Here is an 18137-nt window from a genome sequence, read left to right as displayed (position 1 = left end):
AGGCAGAAACGAGAAAACGCGGCCATCCTCCCATCTCATCTGTGGCCCCTGACAGCATGACACCCTGGGAAGGCTCCTCCCACTCTGAGTCCTCCTTTACCAGTTTCCCCCCTCCGCTTTCACCCCTTCCTCTTGCCCATTCAAAGCCAATCCCAGCACCAGATCCTCCACCCCCACCTCCTCAAATCAAAACTGAACCTAAAAATAGCCAGAGTGCCAGAGTAAAACGCAAACCGCTCCCACCAAGACACCCCCCTAGACCTCCCCGTTTACCCCCCCTGAGACAAGTCACAAATCTTAGCTTTTCTCGTAGTTTCACGTTTTCGTTTTTTGAGCTGCCAGTTCACCAGTCTGCACGGAGCAGAGCGGAGCGCCTCAGAGATCTCACTGTGTTGCTGAGGCAGTTTCAGTACTGAGGAAAAACAGGGTAGGGGAGAGTGGGGTAAGTTGAGCCAGTGGGAAAGTTGACCCACCCACTGTATCTTGGCAACTCTACACTTTTACTGAGACTTTACCATGTGTTTTGGAATCACACATAATTTCTGACGGACTGTGAAAAGGAGAAACACATGGGAGGAGTGGAAGGCACCCTTTTACTCTAAAAACTGTTTTCGACTTGTCTAAGTAAATTTTTAGTATAATAGATGTAATGGCTGTTACATCAAAGCAAATGTATCCAGGTCTAAAAAAATGTATGATGCGTACTGGTGATTTAGCAACATATAAAACCATGCAAATCGTTTAGCTAAATATTAGCCTGAATTGGTAAGCTAGCTAGTTTTTCCAAAATGCCAACTATGGGGCAAAGTGAGCCAAATGCTGTGGGGTAAGTTGAGCCAGCACTTTCACTTACCCCTCCATAAGGCACTGAAGTTAAGTTAAATCTCAGAAGTATAAACTATTATTTTAATGTGATATTATGCAGCTGGTTTAGTTTATCATATATCTACATATCATTTATAGTTTATGTGTTAGGGACAGTGTACAAGTGCACCAAATCCCTCTGTGAGAACCAGAAGATGCTTTTCATCACATAATCAAATATAGTGGACATTGCAGAAAAGCTACCATGCCAAGAATCTTTTGACTAAAATGTTTTTTTTTTAGTTTCAGTGACATTGTAGTCTCTGCTATTCCTTAACGTGGAGAACGATTTTTATCTTTATCGTTATCTTTATAGTTATCGTCCTTGGTGTGAACAGGCTTTAAAGGAGAAGTCCACTTCCAGAACAATTTACAAATAATTTACTCCCCCCTTGTCATCCACGATGTTCATGTCTTTCTGTCTTCAGTCGTAAAGAAATTGTTTTTTGAGGAAAACATTCCAGCATTTTTCTCCATATAATGAACTGCTATGGTGCCGCGATTTTGAACTTCTAAAATGCAGTTTAAATGTGGCCTCAAATGATCCCAAATGCGGTTGCAAACGATCCCAGCCGAGGAAGAAGTACAATTTAAATACATTTTTATTCTCAAACGCTCGTCTTGCCTTGCAGTCCTCTGTGAGCACTGTGTGTATTCTGGCTCAAGACAGTTAGGGTATGTAGAAAAACTCTGACCGTATTTTCTCCCTCAACCTCAAAAATCATTTCAAAATCATCCTACATCGCTGCAGAAGTTCAGACCCAGTCTTTGCAAAATGAACATGCAAAGAAGATCAAACACCCTTAACAAAAAAAGGTAAAACAGTGATATAGGATGATTTTGAAGTTGAGGGAGAACATGAGATGGGAGTTTTTCGTTATACCCTAACTGTCATGAACCGGAACAAAAACAGTCCAGGCAGAGTAAGACAAGATGAGTGTTTGACATTAAAAAGTATAGAAATTGTATTATTTTTATGAAAATAACCGATCGTTTCGCTAGATAAGACCCTTCTTCTTCGGCTGGAATCGATTACAACTGCATTTGGGATCGTTTGAAGCCGCATTTAAAATGTATTTTGGAAGTTTAAAATCGGGGCACCATAGCAGTTCATTATATGGAGAAAAATCCTGAAATGTTTTCCTCAAAAAACATAATTTCTTTACGACTGAAGAAAGAAAAACTTTAACATTGTGGGTGACAAATGGGGTGAGTAAATTATATGTAAATCATTCTGGAGTAGGTATTTAATTTCAAAAAGTAATTACTTAACTAGTAAGTATTTTTAAAATTCATATTGATTCATTTTTAATGCATTATTTAATTCGTATACCATTAATGTTTAACTTTAAATTTGTAGTGAACTATATACAAGTATCTAAATAATTCACCCCGTGTAGGCTGTTTGTGTCTGAGCTTATTTATTTATTTATTTTAATGACTTTCTGCCCTTGCTATAAAAGTACTAAAATTTGTTACTCTAGTAATTTTTATAATAAATCGAAAAGCAGTAGGTGAAAAAACTATGAGAGTTGAAATGGCAGCTGCAGCCAATGCGTGATCGTCTGCTGCCATCTTCTGGTTAAGGGTAATTTCATGTCATTTTAATCTTAAAAAGTCGTTGTTTTCCGTAAAAAAAAAAAAAAAGAAAAAAAAAACATTTTTTTCATTTCATCTTTATGAATGGAAAGCGAATCTTTGAAGTCAATTTTACTGTACAGCTGTAGAGTTTAAAAATAATAAATAATAAATAAAATATTACAAGATTTTAAAAATATGTTCATGACTATGAGGGCAAGTTATGATCAAGAATACTATGAAGATGTCCTTGAAGAGAAGCATCCCTAGCTTGCTAACGTTAAATTAAACAGTTATGACAGTGTTTAGCTGTAGCATTTAAATGTACAACTAAGTGTCTGTGTGCTCTCTGGGATTGCCAAGCTCAGAATTTAAATTTTATGTTGTTGAAAAATATGAAACTGAATGTTAATGCTGCTATCATTATTTACAATGTTGCAAAAATATTTTTTTCAGTTTCTGATAAGAACGAGGCAGGAGAGCAGAGCTACACCGGAAATTTGCGAGCTGGTATATCATTTTGCAGAAGTTCTAAAGCACGTCCGTCACGTCAGTATTTGACGCTCAAGAATCATTAATTATCAGTGTGGAAAACACTGTTTAAAAAACTTTCTATATATAGTGACCAGTAAAGTAATGGAAAATCCCCAACTTGTGTTCGCTGTTTTTGTTACCTTTTTTAAGGCTGTTATATGTATATTTAGAGTGTGTGTGGGTGTGATTTTGTACAACCTTCTGATTTTAAGCAGTGCTGACACTTATACAAACCAATAAAACACAGAGTTGGAGACAATAACCATGGTGTTTATTATGTAAGATAGAGGCAGCATTATAAATCTGACCTTTAATCAACAGAAAGCAATGAAAATAGTTCAGGAGAGAAATTCAGCTGAGAAACGACCCACAGGTGGCCTGAGGTTTTGTTGAGCTAGTCAGGTCATGTGCACAGGGATAATAAAGAGATTTCCTCTGGACATATGCAACAGAATTTGATGAATTCTCTACAAAAGGTAAGAAAAATAATTGATGATAAGCTTATTTCCAATTTTATTGCACACTCACATGTGCAGTCACATTCCCTCACGTGTGCTGCTATCAAAGTCTGCTGACAGAGGCAGAAGAGCTTTGATGTGTTATCAATTTTGCCTGTTGATGTCTTAACACTTAAGAAACCGAATCCTTTAATCTTGATCAGATATTTTACAAGCTTTAAACAGTGCAGAAAATGAAAAGTGCAGAAAAGCAGAAAATGTCCTTTAGGTTTATATATGGCTTCAAAAATAGAACAACATATTCTGGTGTTTTACCGTCTTGTGTTAAGTTTTATTCATGTATAGATAAATATATAAATAAAACATTGCATATAGACTGATGTATGTCTTTTATAACTTCAGCTTGTGCTATATAGGGTCAAAGGTCAGTTTCTGCACAGCATATACGCATTATTTGTTGTAAAATGGCTCTGCACCATCATTATCTGGAAAACATTATTAAAGTGCTACAGTAAAAATAGACACAGGTCTGTTTAGTACAAGCCGTCCATTACGTGATCTTAAGTAATATGATCTCTGTACTCAGGAGTGGTAGATTAAAGTCTTTTAACCTTTGGTCAGAGTGAAGCCAATGAAAGACTTCCTGTACTGATCTGGCGATAAATGTTGGTAAACTTCTCAGACAATAAATAACTCTTTAGTGGCCTGTAGGAGAAGTGAATGATAAATCTGTCTCTATCCAATTATAGATGTCTAATTTAATTGTTTTAGCTACTGTGTTTGCTTGTGAGAATGATAATAGACGGGTTGCTCCAAGTTCAAAGCCAAGTCACAGCAGCCTCACACATGGAAAACATAATCATACTCTGGTTTAGGATTGTGCTTGTTTTAGCCACCTTTTTCTCCTTTTTTACAGATGGACAATCGAAGTTGTTCAGAGAGTGAGAATTTCAATCCCAATCCTGTTTATGGTCTGAACGAAGAACAGCTAGATATCCTGGGGCAGCACAGGTCGAAGGTGCATCGGACAATTTGGGAAAAGCTGAAGGAGGAGCGCTGGTGAGTGTGGGAGCTTATTTAAGAAGCATAATTGTGATCATAAACGCAGTGTCCATGCTAAATATACACATTGACCCCCATATGTTTCTGTTTTTGTGCTTCAGGTGTTCAGGTGCAAGACTGAAGAGTTGCTTTCTGTCTGTTGCACCTCTCTTGTCATGGCTGCCACAGTACTCTCTCAGAAAAAACGCTATTGGAGATCTGATATCGGGAATCAGTGTGGGAATCATGCATCTGCCACAAGGTTTAAGACAAGCTTCTGTATGACGACTTTATTATAAAGTATAAAGAATTTATGTTGGTGCAGGTGTAAACATCAATCAAATTAGATTTTTAGGCTTCTCTGAGAGTGTAGACATTTGAAGTGTTTGTGATGTGAGCGGTTGGTTATGATTTTCATCATCCTGTTTCTCATCTGAGACACCTACAGATCTGTATTATCAACTGGCAGCCGCTAATTTTCTTCACAATGCACTGTGATTCAAACCAGACAGATAAAGTGGATGAAATGACTAATTCTATTGTACAGAACTGCACACATTCTTCTACACACAAATTACTCATTTTCTGACTTTTTGCTTTCTGAAGGGATGGCTAATGCTTTGCTGGCTGCAGTTCCTCCAGTGTTTGGGCTGTATTCGTCCTTCTATCCTGTTCTCATCTACTTCTTGTTTGGAACATCTAGACACATATCTGTGGGTAAGTACACACACAAACATGTCAGTCCATCAGTGTATGGATTTTTGTAAATAGTGAAAAATATATATTTTTTTTCAGACAAGCTGTTGTTTTAATAAACATAAAATAAAATAAATTCTAACAAAAAAATGTATAAATGAAATAACAATAGACAAATAAAACATTGATGAAAATAATGACAATAAATAAAAATAATGAAAATAAAACATTAATGTAAATAATGAAAAAAAAATTTCAGATGAACTGTTGTTTTAGTGAACATAAAATAAAATATATAAAATGAAAATAAATGACAATAATAAAACATTAAATAATGACCAAGAATTAATTAAATATTAAATTATATTATTATTAAATATAAAATAATTAAATGATAATTAAAATACGAAACAAAATCTAAAATATATTAAATTAAAATTTATGAAATAAATTAATGAAAACCATAAACCACTATACAACATTAAAATAAAAAAGTAAACATTCTATAATAAATAATTCAGAATAATAAATAATTTATATAATTTAAATATAAAATGAAGTATAATACACATAACTAAATAAAATATATGTAAAACAATAGTAAATAGTTAAAATAAAATGCAATATAAAATAAAATGTGTAAAATAAATTAATAAATTAAAATATACAATTGCATAAAGTAAATATATATGGTAAAATTGAGTATGTACAAAATAATCATTCATTAATTAAATAAATCATTAAAATAAAATGAAATTTAAAATATATAATATACACAAAAAAAATTATAAAAATTTAAAACATATATTAAACATTATTTAATATATTACCTCTGTTCTCATTTGTGACCCTGGAATACAAAACCAGTCATAGGGTCAATTTGTTTAAATTGAAATTTATGCATTTATGCTTTCCATTGATGTATGGTTTATTAGGATAGGACAATGTTTGGCTGAGAAAAGTTGAAATATTGAGAAAATCGCCTTCAAAGTTGTTCAAATGAAGTTCTTAGCGATACTAATAAAAAAAATATTTTTTGACATATTTACGGTGGGAAATGTACAAAATATCTTTATGGAACATGATCCTTACTTACTATCCTAATGATTTTTGGCATAAAAAAACACAATAATTTTGACCCATACAGTTTATTTTTGCCTATTGCTACAACTATACCCGTGCTACTTATGACTGGTTTTGTGGTCCTGGGTCACATTTGATTGAAAGGTTACATCTGATTGGCTAATGGTCTCTCTAATCCACAGGTACTTTTTCTGTCCTTTCCATCATGGTCGGTACAGTGGCTGGTGATGTTGTATCGGCGAGCAGCGGAGCAGAGAGTGATGAGGCTGAAAACGCTAGAGCTGCCTTTGCAGCTCAGTTGACCATTCTGTGTGGACTAATACAGGTAATACACACACAAGCTGCATTAATTCTGTATTTGTGTGTATTGGTGTATAAATCTCTCTCCCTATAGATTCTGCTGTATGTGCTGCGTTGTGGAGGGGTTTGTCGGTGGTTATCTCAGCCGTTGGTCAGTGGATACACTACAGCAGCTGCTGTCCATGTAACTGTTCACCAGCTCCCTTTACTGATGGGCATCTCCATAGTCAGACACAGAGGAGTTTTTGCTGTGTTCTTGGTGAGAATAAGCAAAGTGTGATTTATCTCTGTGGCACTTTGTTCATGTCAGATGTTAAATGTACATTTGTGTGTCCACCAGATGTTTTCAAACATTGTGACTGGAGTCAGGAGAGTGTTACTGGCGACACTGGTTTTGTCCCTTGTCTCCCTGGTGATACTTGTTGGTGGAAAGATGGTGAACTCACGCTGGAGCACTCGATTTCCTATTCCATGGGAGTTGGTATTGGTGCGCACATGCAAAAACAGGGTTTTATGTTACATTTTTAAACATTTTGGTTGTATTTGTGTGTTTTTTAAATTTTCAGTTTAGTCTTTAATACGTCATATTTAATACAGGCAGGTTTCAAGTTTTATAGTATTATAAAAAAAAAACACAATTTGTGGACATTTTTATTTAATTGCAGTTAGTTTTGAAATTTTAAAATGTACTTTAGGGCCCAGTTGAGTTTTTTTTTTTTTTTTTTTTTTTTTTTTTTTTTTATTAATGCCAATGCTTTCTTGCCAACAAAATGTGTTTCACTTTGACACAATGTTCAGTTTGAGTTAAAGGGGTCATCGGATGCTAAATTCACTTTTACATGCTGTTTAAACATTAATGTGTGTTGGCAGTGTATGTACAAATCTACCCTATAATGATAAAAATCCATGCAGTGGTTTTTAATTAATATTAATCTTTAAAAATAATATCCCCGTTGTTGTGTCACACCCATTATTGCATTATGTTCGTGCGAATCATTCGTGATCCAGCTTCACTTACAGCAGAAGGGAGTATAAGGGTTTTTTTATGAATCTTTGTGATCGCCTTTCCTAATAATGTGCTAGTTAGCAAGTTTAGTGGCTACATGCGGCTAAAGTAAACAGGTTCGTCACTCCACAGAGAGAAGAGAGGGGCGGGGTGAGCAGAGCTCATTTGCATTTAAAGCAGCCTCAACCAGAATGAATCATATCAACTTGTGGAAAATGGGCATCTGATGACCCCTCTAAGAGTGTGTACAAAATGCATTTACGTGGACGGCGCTATTGTTAATAGTTCTAGACCTTGAGTTGTTTGTAACGTGGAAGTGGAGTTGAGCGCGAGCGCCAATATCGGAGAGACTGGAGTTGGATCCTATTATTATTTGCATGCGAGTAGTGCTCTCAGGTCAAAGAGGGAACGAAGCGCTTCAATTCGGGGAAGCCAGATGTGGGAGGGGTGGGTTGACTTTGTTCTAAGTCCAAAAGAGTTCTACATGTTGATGTTTTGTGTTTTTTTTTCTTCATGGGGTTTTATTTCATCTTTATTTGTTCCAGAGATCGGTGACTAATATTAATGGGGAAGTTATTACATTGGCTTCTTGGAATGTAAGAGGGCTTGGTCATGTAATTAAAAGGAATAGGGTGTTTGCACATTTGAAATCACTCAAGGCTAATATAATATTTCTTCAAGAAACTCACCTTAGTGTAACTCATCAATGTAGACTGAGGACCAACTGGATATCTCAGGTTTACCAGGCCCCATTCAATGCCAAAGCTAGAGGTGTTGATGTTCTTTTTCGTAAGAATGTTTTTTCCCACTTACAGCAATGGTTGCTGATCCTCAGGAAAGATATATAATGGTATCTGGACATATTAATTATGTCCCTATAACTTTGCATAATATATATGGCCCCAATTTTGATGATTCAGATTTTTTTTTTATCAAAATCTTTAATGTAATTCCAGACGCAAATTCTACAAACCGTACAATGGGTGGAGATTTTAATTGTTACTTAGATCTGTATATGGACAGACTTTCCTCAAAACCACCACCACCCACAGTTATTTCAACACAAACACTTCACAATTTAATCAAATCTAGAAATTTGGTTGATATTTGGAGACTTCAACATCCAACAGACAGAGATTACTCACTTTACTCTCATGTTCATACACTAGAATTGATTCTTTTTTGGTAACATCTGAATTGATTTCTAACATTAGTAATACTAAATATCATAATATATGAAGTAATATTGGATCATATCCCAGTCATACTCCAACTTGAACATATTTTGCCAAAGCGAAATTACTGTTGCCGTTTCAACCCAATGAGTTTTTTACAACTAAGGACAATGGAGAGGTTTCAGATTCAATCCTATGGGATACTTTTAAAGCTGTAATGCGAGGTCATATCATATCATTTGAGTCATCCAAAAAACGTGCTTTGAATAGTTGCCTTTGGGAGAAACACTACCAGTATACGAACAAGCATATAGAGTGTCACTTTCAAATCCTGATTACAATAAAATTTTATCTTGAATAGACAAATAATTAACCTTCTTCCAAACTTAAACAGAAAAAAGTCTGAGCTAGAATCCGAACTCTCAGTCAAAGAATTATTAAAGCAATCCATGCTTTTCCATCTGGAAAAGCTGCAGGCCCAGATGGGTTCGGCTGTGAATTTTTGGTAAGAGACTGGCCCCTTATATGCTGAGAATGCTACAGGATTTAATCCAGAAGAATAAACCTACTGATTCTTTATATGATGCAAATATCTGTGTAATTTTTTTAAAAAAAGGAAAGCCTGAGACCGATCCAGCTAAGTATAGACCCATTGTCCTCTTTGATCAGTTCATATGCTGATGATCTTTTACTATGTGTTATGGATCCTGTTGTTTCAGTCTCTAAAATTTTAAATTACATTGACACTTTTAGCAAACTGTCAGGATACTCAATTAATTGGAATAAATGTGAATTTATGCCCCTCACAAATAATTCAAGCGTTACCTTTATGAATAATATACCATTTAAAATAATGAAGGATCACTTTACATATCTTGGCCTAAAAATTCAAAAGAACCCAGAATATTTGTTTAAATTAAATATTTTAGACATAATTAACAGTCAAATTAAACATTGAAACATCCTTTATCACTAATCGCCCGTGTGAATGTGATAAAGATGGTTGTTCTACTTAAGTTTTTATATCTCTTCCAAAATTTCTGATTTATATACCAGCAACTTTTTTTAAACAACTTGATTCAATAATTCAATTATTCAATTATTCTTTCATTTGTATGGAACTATAAAATACCTTTAGTCATAGCAAAAGCCCACTTACAAAAATCTACTGATTGTGGAGGTCTTGGCCTTCCCATTTTTAAGCATTATTGAGCATTATTGTTGGACGGCAAATGCCAAGGCTCTCACTTTCTCACTATCCAGGTTTTTTTTTTTTTTTTGTCTGTCTGTGGGTGTAAATATGTATATTTTGTTATCCTATGTTGGTTAGTGTTTTTTTTTTTTTTGCATTTGTGTTAATATAACTTCTAAAACTTTAAATAAAATAAAAAAATAACTTTAACTTAAACAGCATGGTTACCTTTTTTAAGATATTCTGTGCAACAGTTTTTCTTTCTTCATGTTCCTAGATTATCGTTGCCACTCTGTCATCAGTGCAGTTTGATCTGTCCGGTCAGTATGGAATACAGATTGTTGGACCCATACCAACCGGGTCAGCAGAGTGTTGGATTTTCTTTAAAAACCAATTAGCAGTCTGTATTTACGTGCTAAAACTAATTCTCTCTCATTTTGTCCCATTTTCTCTTCCTTTGTTTACCTCTAAGTCTCTCACCTCCCTCCCTTCCATCATTTTCTGTCTCTCAGGAGCTGTTGTTGACAGCTCTTGCGTTGGCAGTGGTGGGCTATGGTTTCCAGGCTTCATTGAGCATGATGTTTGCTCATAAACATGGGTACCCCTTTCATAGCAACCAGGTAACAAGCAATTTATGTAACTTGAACATTTTGTTCACTTATAAATACCCACTTTGCAGCATTCCCTTCATTTGAACATAAACAGTGTCTTTTTCATATAGGAGCTGTTGGCTATGGGTCTGTGCAACTCCATCGGCGGGATGTTTCAGTGCTTTCCAGTAAGCGGATCCATGTCTCGCAGTACAGTACAGGAAAGTACAGGAGGACAAACTCAGGTGTGAACACCTGCTGGTTAATAAAACAACCTCATGTTACAGTTACATGTACATGCACAACATGTGGTACATGTATAACAGTTCACTCCCTGTGTACTTGTGAATCTCATAACCTGGGAGGATTTCATTGAATGTTTTCACAGAAAATAGTTATACTGCTATTTAGGCAGTGGCCACAAGAAGACATTTAACATTTCAAGAACTTGTACAGTTGAGGTCAAATGTTTACATCCCCATTTCAGAATATGCAAAATGTTAATTATTTTACCAAGCTAAGAGGGATCATACAAAATGCATGTTATTGTATATTTGTACTGACCTGAATAAGATATTTCACATGAAAGACATTTACATGTAGTCCACAAGCGAAAATAATAATGAATTTGTTCAAAAGTTAATACTTCATATTGTGTTGTTACCTGAATGATCCACAGCTGTTTTTTTTTTTGTTTAGTGATAGTTGTTCATGAGTTGTTCTGAACAGTTATTCTGCCTGCTGTTTCTCAGAAAAGTCCATCAAGTCCCACAAATTCTTTGGGTTTTCAGCATTTTTGTGTATTTGAACCCACAATGACTATATGATTTTGAGACCCATCTTTTTACACTGAGGACAACTGAGGGACTCATGCAACTATCACAGAAGGTTCAAACACTTACTGGTGCTCCAGAAGGAAAAACGATGCATTAAGAGCCATGGGGTGAAAACTTTTGAACAGAATTAAGATATGTACATTTTTCTTATTTTGCACAAATATCATATTTCTTCATTTAGTACTGCCCTTCAGAGGCTACAGAAGATAGTTACATGTTTCCCAGAAGACAAAATAAGTTGAGTTTACCCTGATCTTCAAATTAATGCTTTTTTTTTTTTTTTTTTTTTTTTAGAGCATCAGTGAGTGTTGGAACCTTCTGTAATAGTTGCATATGAGTCCCTCAGTTGTCCTCAGTGTGAAAAGATGGATCTCAAAATCATACAGTCATTGTTGGAAAGGGCTCAAATACACAAAATGCTGGAAAACCAAAGAATTTGTGGGACCTGAAGGATTTTTCTGAAGAACAGCAGGCAGTTTAACTGTTCAGGACAAACAAGGGACTTGTTTGAGCAACTATCACTAAACAAAAAAACAAACACAGCTGTGGATCATTCAGGTAACAACACAGTATAAAGAATCAAGTGTGTGTAAATTTTTGAACGGGTAATTTTTTATAAATTTAACTTTTATTTTCTCTTATGGACTATATGCAAACATCTTTGTGTGAAATATCTTATTCAGGTCAGTACTAAATTAAAAAATAACATGTATTTTGTATGATTCCTCTAATTTTGTTGCAATAATTAACATTTTGCAGATTCTGAAAGGATGATGTAAACTTTTGACCTCAAATGTATATACTGACATTTGAAGAGCCTATAGATAAAAATATATATATAAAACTATTTGTATTAATTATTTAAATTAAAAAAGCTAAATTGTGGTTGAACTGAAACAATTGTGCTGTAAGAACGTGTGATTATTATTATGACACAGGTCATTAACATCTTTATAACTCTTATCAGAAAAATGATAAGCAAACTGATAAATTGTAAACCACACACATAAAAGAAACTGATTTTTCAAAACAATGAAGGTTTGGTGTGGTGCACTGTAGTAAGGGTTTGACCTCTCTCTTTCTTTCAGGTTTCTTCTCTGGTGTCTGCGTTAATAATTCTTTTGATCTTGTTGAAGTTTGGCCCCCTTTTTCAGCAGTTACCAAAGGTCCTAGTATCACCTTCAAAAACAAATTATATATTATTAGGATATAACATAATAAAGTGGTTTTATAAAGTGCTTGTGTGTGTGCGTTTCAGACAGTTTTGGCTGTCATTATTTTAGTGAATCTCCAAGGGGTTTTTGCACAAGTCAAAGATGTGCCTAAACTTTGGAATACAGACCGCTTGGACCTGGTAAGAGAAACCAGTCCATTCATCCTTGCATAACTGAAGATGTACAACATGTTTCTGGATCAAAACCCAGTTCCATAAAGGCCTCTCATCCAGGGTGTTACCTGTGTGTGTTTCCCACTGAGACTGCAGGTGGTGTGGGTAGTGACCCTGCTCAGTGCCCTGGTGTTTAACCTGGACCTGGGGCTTGGCATTGCAATTGTTTTCTCTCTGTTTACCATCGTGTTCAGGACACAGCAGTGAGTCTTCTGCATTGTCCAATATTTATCTACGATATCTCCCTTTATTTTTCTTTCAATACCTCGCTTTCTCATACTAACTCTTTAATCTTTTTCTAAATTTCTCAGGCCCAGATCTGCCATTCTTGGGCATATTGCTGGCACAGACTGTTACAGGGATCTGGAGAAATACTCAAAGGTAATATATGTACACACAATCCAGCTATAAACCAGCCTAAGCTGTGTTTTGAAATGTGGTTAAACATCTGAAGCATTCTCTCAGCTTAACCAAAGTGGTCTACCAGCCAGATGTTTTTCAGCTGAGCAGCCACCCAAACTAGCTAATGACCATAAATTACCCACAACTTAATACCGAAAAGTTTGGAATAATTAAAAGAATAGTTCACCCAAAAATGAAAATTAATTACTCACCCTCATGTCGTTCCAAACCTGTAAGACCATCATTCTTGTTCGGAAAATGAATTAAGATATTTTTAATGAAATCTAAGGGCTAACTGACCCTGCATAGACAGCAATGTTCAAGGCCCAAAAAGGTAGTAAAGACACTGATAAAGTTGTCCATGTGACATCAGTCGTTCATGCTTGCGTTGTGTGTTCTCGTGAATGCACGTCTACTGACGCATAAGAATAAATTGTTGAATAAAGTCGTTATTTTTGTTTTCTCGTAGCTTCATAACATTACGGTTGAAACGCAGATGTCACATGAACTATTTTAACAATGTCCATACTACCTACCCTTGAACGTGGTAATTAAATTGCTATCTATATCTTAATCTAATCTTATCTCATCTTATATCTTATCGAAATATCTTAACATCTTATGGGTTTGGAATGACATGAGAGTAAGTAATGAAAGGATTTTCTTTTTTGGGTGAACTGTCTCTTTAATAATTTTTTGAATGTTTTTTTTTTTGTTTTGTTTGATAATTGCAAACATTTTTGTAACAGGTTTTCTTAACTCTTATGTTTAAATATGCGAATGATCCAAGTGAAATATGTGCTAATTTGCATAAATCTCTAGTACACAAATCTTTACACTGGATTAAGTCAGTTTCAAAATTCTTGTTTAATTTTTTCTTTTACATATTAGAGTCGAATGTTTTTACAAAGGGAATTTTGGGTGTCTCATTTTGTCACTCCATAATTCAGAAAAAAACAAAACAGACAGAAAACTGTTTTTTTTTTTTTTTTTTTTTTTTTTTTTTTTTTTTTTACAGTTTTTTGGGGAATAAAATATTGTGTAAAATCAAGCAAATTATATATGAACAAATCCCTCTGTAAAAACCTTAAGGATACAGACAGGAATAAAAATGTAAAGTTTGGTGTGTGAAAGTGCTACTGAAGTGGAGATCCCAAAATCTCAAACTTGACGGGTGCATGAAAAAATAGCGTTTTTGCCTGCAGTGTTTCCCTTTAATCATAAAAATAGTAAAAATGGCAATATTATTACGATTTAAAATATTTTTTTATATTTTAATACATTTTAAGATGTAATTTATTTCTGTGATGCCAAAGAAGAATTTATTAATATATTTATGGTAACACTTTATTTTACGGTCTCATCTTTAATTTAAAAATGTTAGTATTTATTACATATAATAAAGTATATTACATATTATAATATATTACATATACCGTATAGTAGAAGTATTACATGTAGTGCATATACAGGGGTTGGACAATGAAACTGAAACACTGGCCAATATAGTGTTGGAGGTTTCATGGCTATATTTATGCAGCCTGGTGGCCAGTCTTTACTGATCGCACATTCCACCAATAAGAGCAGAGTGTGAAGGTTGACTTTGTGCACCCAATAGCTCAAACATTGTACCCTGAAGGTGGTGCCGTGTATTAGGATGATAATGCACCAATACACACAGCAAGACTGGTGACAAGAGTGATTTGATGAACATGAAAGTAAAGTTAAACATCTCCCATGGCCTGCACAGTCACCAGATCTGAATATTATTGAGCCACTTTGGGGTGTTTTGGAGGAGCGAGTCAGGAAATGTTTTCATACACCAACATCACATAGTGACCTGGCCACTGTTCTGCGAAAGGAATGGCTCAAAATCCTTCTGGCTACTGTGCAGGACTTGTATTTGTCATTCCCAAGATGAAATAATGCTGTATTGGCTGCAAAAGGAGGCCAAACGGCATACTAATTGTGGTCTAAACCCAGGTGTTTCAGTTTCACTGTCCAACCCCTGTATATATATATATATATATATATATACCTGAATTCTTGTGTTGGTTCAGGTACGCCAGGTCCCTGGAGTGACTGTGTTTTCCTTTTGTAATCCAATTTACTACGCCAATGCAAACCAGACCTTCACGTCACTTAAACAGGTACAACCTCTATTACAGTTCCCTGCTTTCCATTCACTGAGTTACATTTTATTATTCTTTTGTACATGCAGGCAGTCAGTAACGACATTAATGAGAATCCTGAAGTAAGTCCTCCAGTCCAGCAGGGGCCTCAGAGTGCACAGCACTGCGTTATTCTGGAGCTCAGTGGAGTCACCTTCATGGACTCAGTGGCCATGGGCTCATTCAAATCAGTTGGTGGCACAGAACACACTCACACATGTACTCACACGTAGAAATGTTGATATTTGACCAGAGATGTACAGAAATAGGTTATCTATTACTGGCTCTCATTAACTCCTAACCAATAAATGGCAGTTTAGATTCTGCTTGTCACCGTGATGGTGTTTAAATATAAACATGCGTGTCTTACCGCTCTCTCTGGGTCACAGGTGCTGCAGGAATTTGAGAACACGCAGATCTTGTTTTTCTTTGCTGCATGTCCAGGTTACGCATCTCACACGGTTTCAAATATTGTGTCATGATTTGAGGCATTTTATTTTAATATGTAACTTTTAAAAGGATAGTTCATCCGCAAGTTCATATTTACTGTGTTTCTTGTGTTTGCCTCTAGATGGTTTACTGTCTCAAATGAAGAATCATGGATTTGTTCCAGATTTTCTGTCTCTTTCTTCTTTTTTCCCTTCAGTGCATCATGCAGTCCTGCACTACCAGGGGTTACAGGTGTGTGTGTGTGTGTGTGTGTGTTTACTTAAGTGATATTATATCTGTGTCTTTTCTGTTCTGATTGAATTACTCATCTATTTATAGAGCACAGGCGCAGATGTTACAGAGCTGTGACCTGTAGTGACCTCACTTCCTGAATGATGAACTCAGCAAATACATGAACCCAACTGAGCTTTAGAAGTAACACTTCTAAAAAGAATGGAAAATGAATATATGAACTTCCCAATTTTGATTTATTGATGTGGAGCAACTTTGTGCATACATCTGGATTTGAGGTGATGTTTGGCAACAGATGCTTGTTTATCGACTATTGAATGTTAAAATAAACACTGACACCAGTATCATATGACAATGACTTCAGCTTTTACCTCTGTATTTTGTTTCATTTACTTGCTTGTTGTTCATTTGCTCTACTTTTAAAGGGATAGTTCACCCAGAAATGACCCACCCTCATGTCGTTCCAAACCCATAAGACCTTCGTTCATCGAAATTTTTGATGAAATCCGAGAGCTTTCTGACCCTGCATAGACAGCAACGCAACTGATACATTCAAGGCCCAAAAAAGTAGCAAGGTCATCCTTAAAATAGTCCATTTGACATCAGTGGTTCAACCTTAATTTTAAGAATACCAGAATACTTTGTGTGCAATGAAATCAAAAATAATGACTTCATTCAACAATTCTTTCTTTAGTGTTGAATAAAGTCAATATTTTTGTTTGCACACAGAAAGTATTCTCATAACTATCCCTTTAAATCAAAATTTTCGTCATTATTAGACTTTTTAAAATTGTTTAAACAACGCTCAAAAATAAAGACAAAAATGATAGACAAAAATGAGAGCATGCAAGATAAAGAATCCAGGTAGTAAAAATATTTAACATAATTGCTTTACTGCTTATTCATATTTTAAAAAAGGCTAAATCAAAGTCATGCGGTGCAACCAGAAAAGTCATGTGGTGCAACCAACATGCAGAAAAAGGCAAAAATGATATAATAGAGACCTTGCAGACCCTCTCGACTGTGTCAAGGTCAGTAAGACCATAGATATGTACACATGAGATGCCTCATTAAAGAGGTAGTTCACACAAAAATGACGATTCTGTCATTAATTACTCACCTTCATGTAGTTACAAACCCATAAAACCTTTGTTCATCTTCAAAACACAAATTAAGATATTTTTGATGAAATCTGAGAGCTTTCTGACCCTGTATAGACAGCAACGCAACTGACACATTCAAGGCCCAGAAAAGTAGTAAGGTCATCCTTAAAATAGTCCATTTGACATCAGTGGTTAAATTGTAATTTTATGAAGAATACAAGAATACTTTGTGTGCAAAGAAATCAAAAATAATGGCTTCTGCTTTGATATCTGCTAGATTTATAACATATATTTCATGTTACAGACCAATTTGGTTTGGATTAAAAATGTAGTAAAATATATAATAAGGACAATAATTCTTAACACTCCGTTCAACACTGACAACACAGAATCCAACAGAATCACAAAGAACTGTTTGACAACAGCCAAAGTGCACCAGCTCGTACAATTCAGTTAGTATACATGAAGCTCACACATGTGCATTGCTAAAATGTTGAATTGGACCATAAATGATATTAGAAGAGACTTTGTTCTTTGAGCATGTGTCTGGGAGAGGCTACATTATTTTTAGTATTCTCATACCATAAGCTTTCATTGTGTAAAACTGATTATAATGACAGACTAACCCTGACTTTACAGAAACAGAAAACTTTTTTTTGGTATTTTTGGTTAAATAAAATCGTACTCCAATTGAGGATGTTCCAAAATTTCGCCAAAGGAATGTTTGGTCAGTATTACCTCATTTTTGGGACGGTGATTATCCCCAAGCTGTAGTTAATGAATGTATGTCTAGTTAAAATACAAACAGTCATGATTACATGGCATGATTACAATTGCATATACAGGTCTGTATATTTTCTGAGATATAGATGGATCAAAACAAACACCTTAGAGATCATGTAGCATCTACTGTTCACAATTCACTCACGCAAAAAGTGCATGCTTCTGCAGAATGAACATGTTTTCTATCTAATCAGGCTAAGATAAGGTGGCGCAGGTTTCAAGTGTGAAAGTTTCTGACATTGAATCAGAAGAAAACC

At 35.1% G+C, this 18137-nt stretch overlaps 1 protein-coding gene across 3 annotated transcripts; it reads left to right on the top strand.

Moving 5' to 3' along the window:
* Positions 1–2053: 2053 nt before the first annotated feature.
* LOC127169926 (solute carrier family 26 member 6) lies at positions 2054–18089 on the top strand. Of its 3 annotated transcripts, XM_051117604.1 has the most exons (19): positions 2054–3452; positions 4351–4493; positions 4598–4737; positions 5082–5192; positions 6437–6579; positions 6649–6813; positions 6895–7041; positions 10205–10287; positions 10400–10547; positions 10649–10762; positions 12442–12519; positions 12612–12707; positions 12837–12943; positions 13052–13121; positions 15203–15292; positions 15364–15504; positions 15703–15757; positions 15885–15994; positions 16082–18089. In XM_051117604.1, the coding sequence occupies exons 1-19, from the start codon at positions 3420–3422 to the stop codon at positions 16109–16111; spliced, it is 2004 nt and encodes a 667-aa protein (XP_050973561.1). In that variant the 5' UTR covers positions 2054–3419; the 3' UTR covers positions 16112–18089. The 3 variants fall into 3 exon arrangements, 2 of the variants coding, with proteins under 2 accessions (XP_050973561.1, XP_050973562.1); XR_007828291.1 differs by having other exon boundaries at positions 15364–15532; positions 15703–15994; positions 16082–16116; XM_051117605.1 differs by lacking the exon at positions 16082–18089 and having other exon boundaries at positions 15364–15532.
* The last annotated feature ends 48 nt before the right edge of the window (positions 18090–18137 follow it).

Source organism: Labeo rohita, chromosome 8 (genome assembly GCF_022985175.1).
Source record: "Labeo rohita strain BAU-BD-2019 chromosome 8, IGBB_LRoh.1.0, whole genome shotgun sequence".
NCBI lineage: Eukaryota > Metazoa > Chordata > Actinopteri > Cypriniformes > Cyprinidae > Labeo > Labeo rohita.
Note: the sequence above shows the minus strand (reverse complement) of the source record. Positions and strands in the feature narration are given on the sequence as shown.

Excerpts from the sequence above, each read along its gene's own strand:
- LOC127169926 (XM_051117604.1), top strand. The coding sequence starts at position 3,420 with ATGCAACAGAATTTGATGAATTCTCTACAAAAG. Across the intron at positions 6,814-6,894 it reads GAGTTTTTGCTGTGTTCTTG|ATGTTTTCAAACATTGTGAC; the intron begins GTGAGAATAAGC and ends TGTGTCCACCAG. Across the intron at positions 10,548-10,648 it reads ACCCCTTTCATAGCAACCAG|GAGCTGTTGGCTATGGGTCT; the intron begins GTAACAAGCAAT and ends TTTTTCATATAG.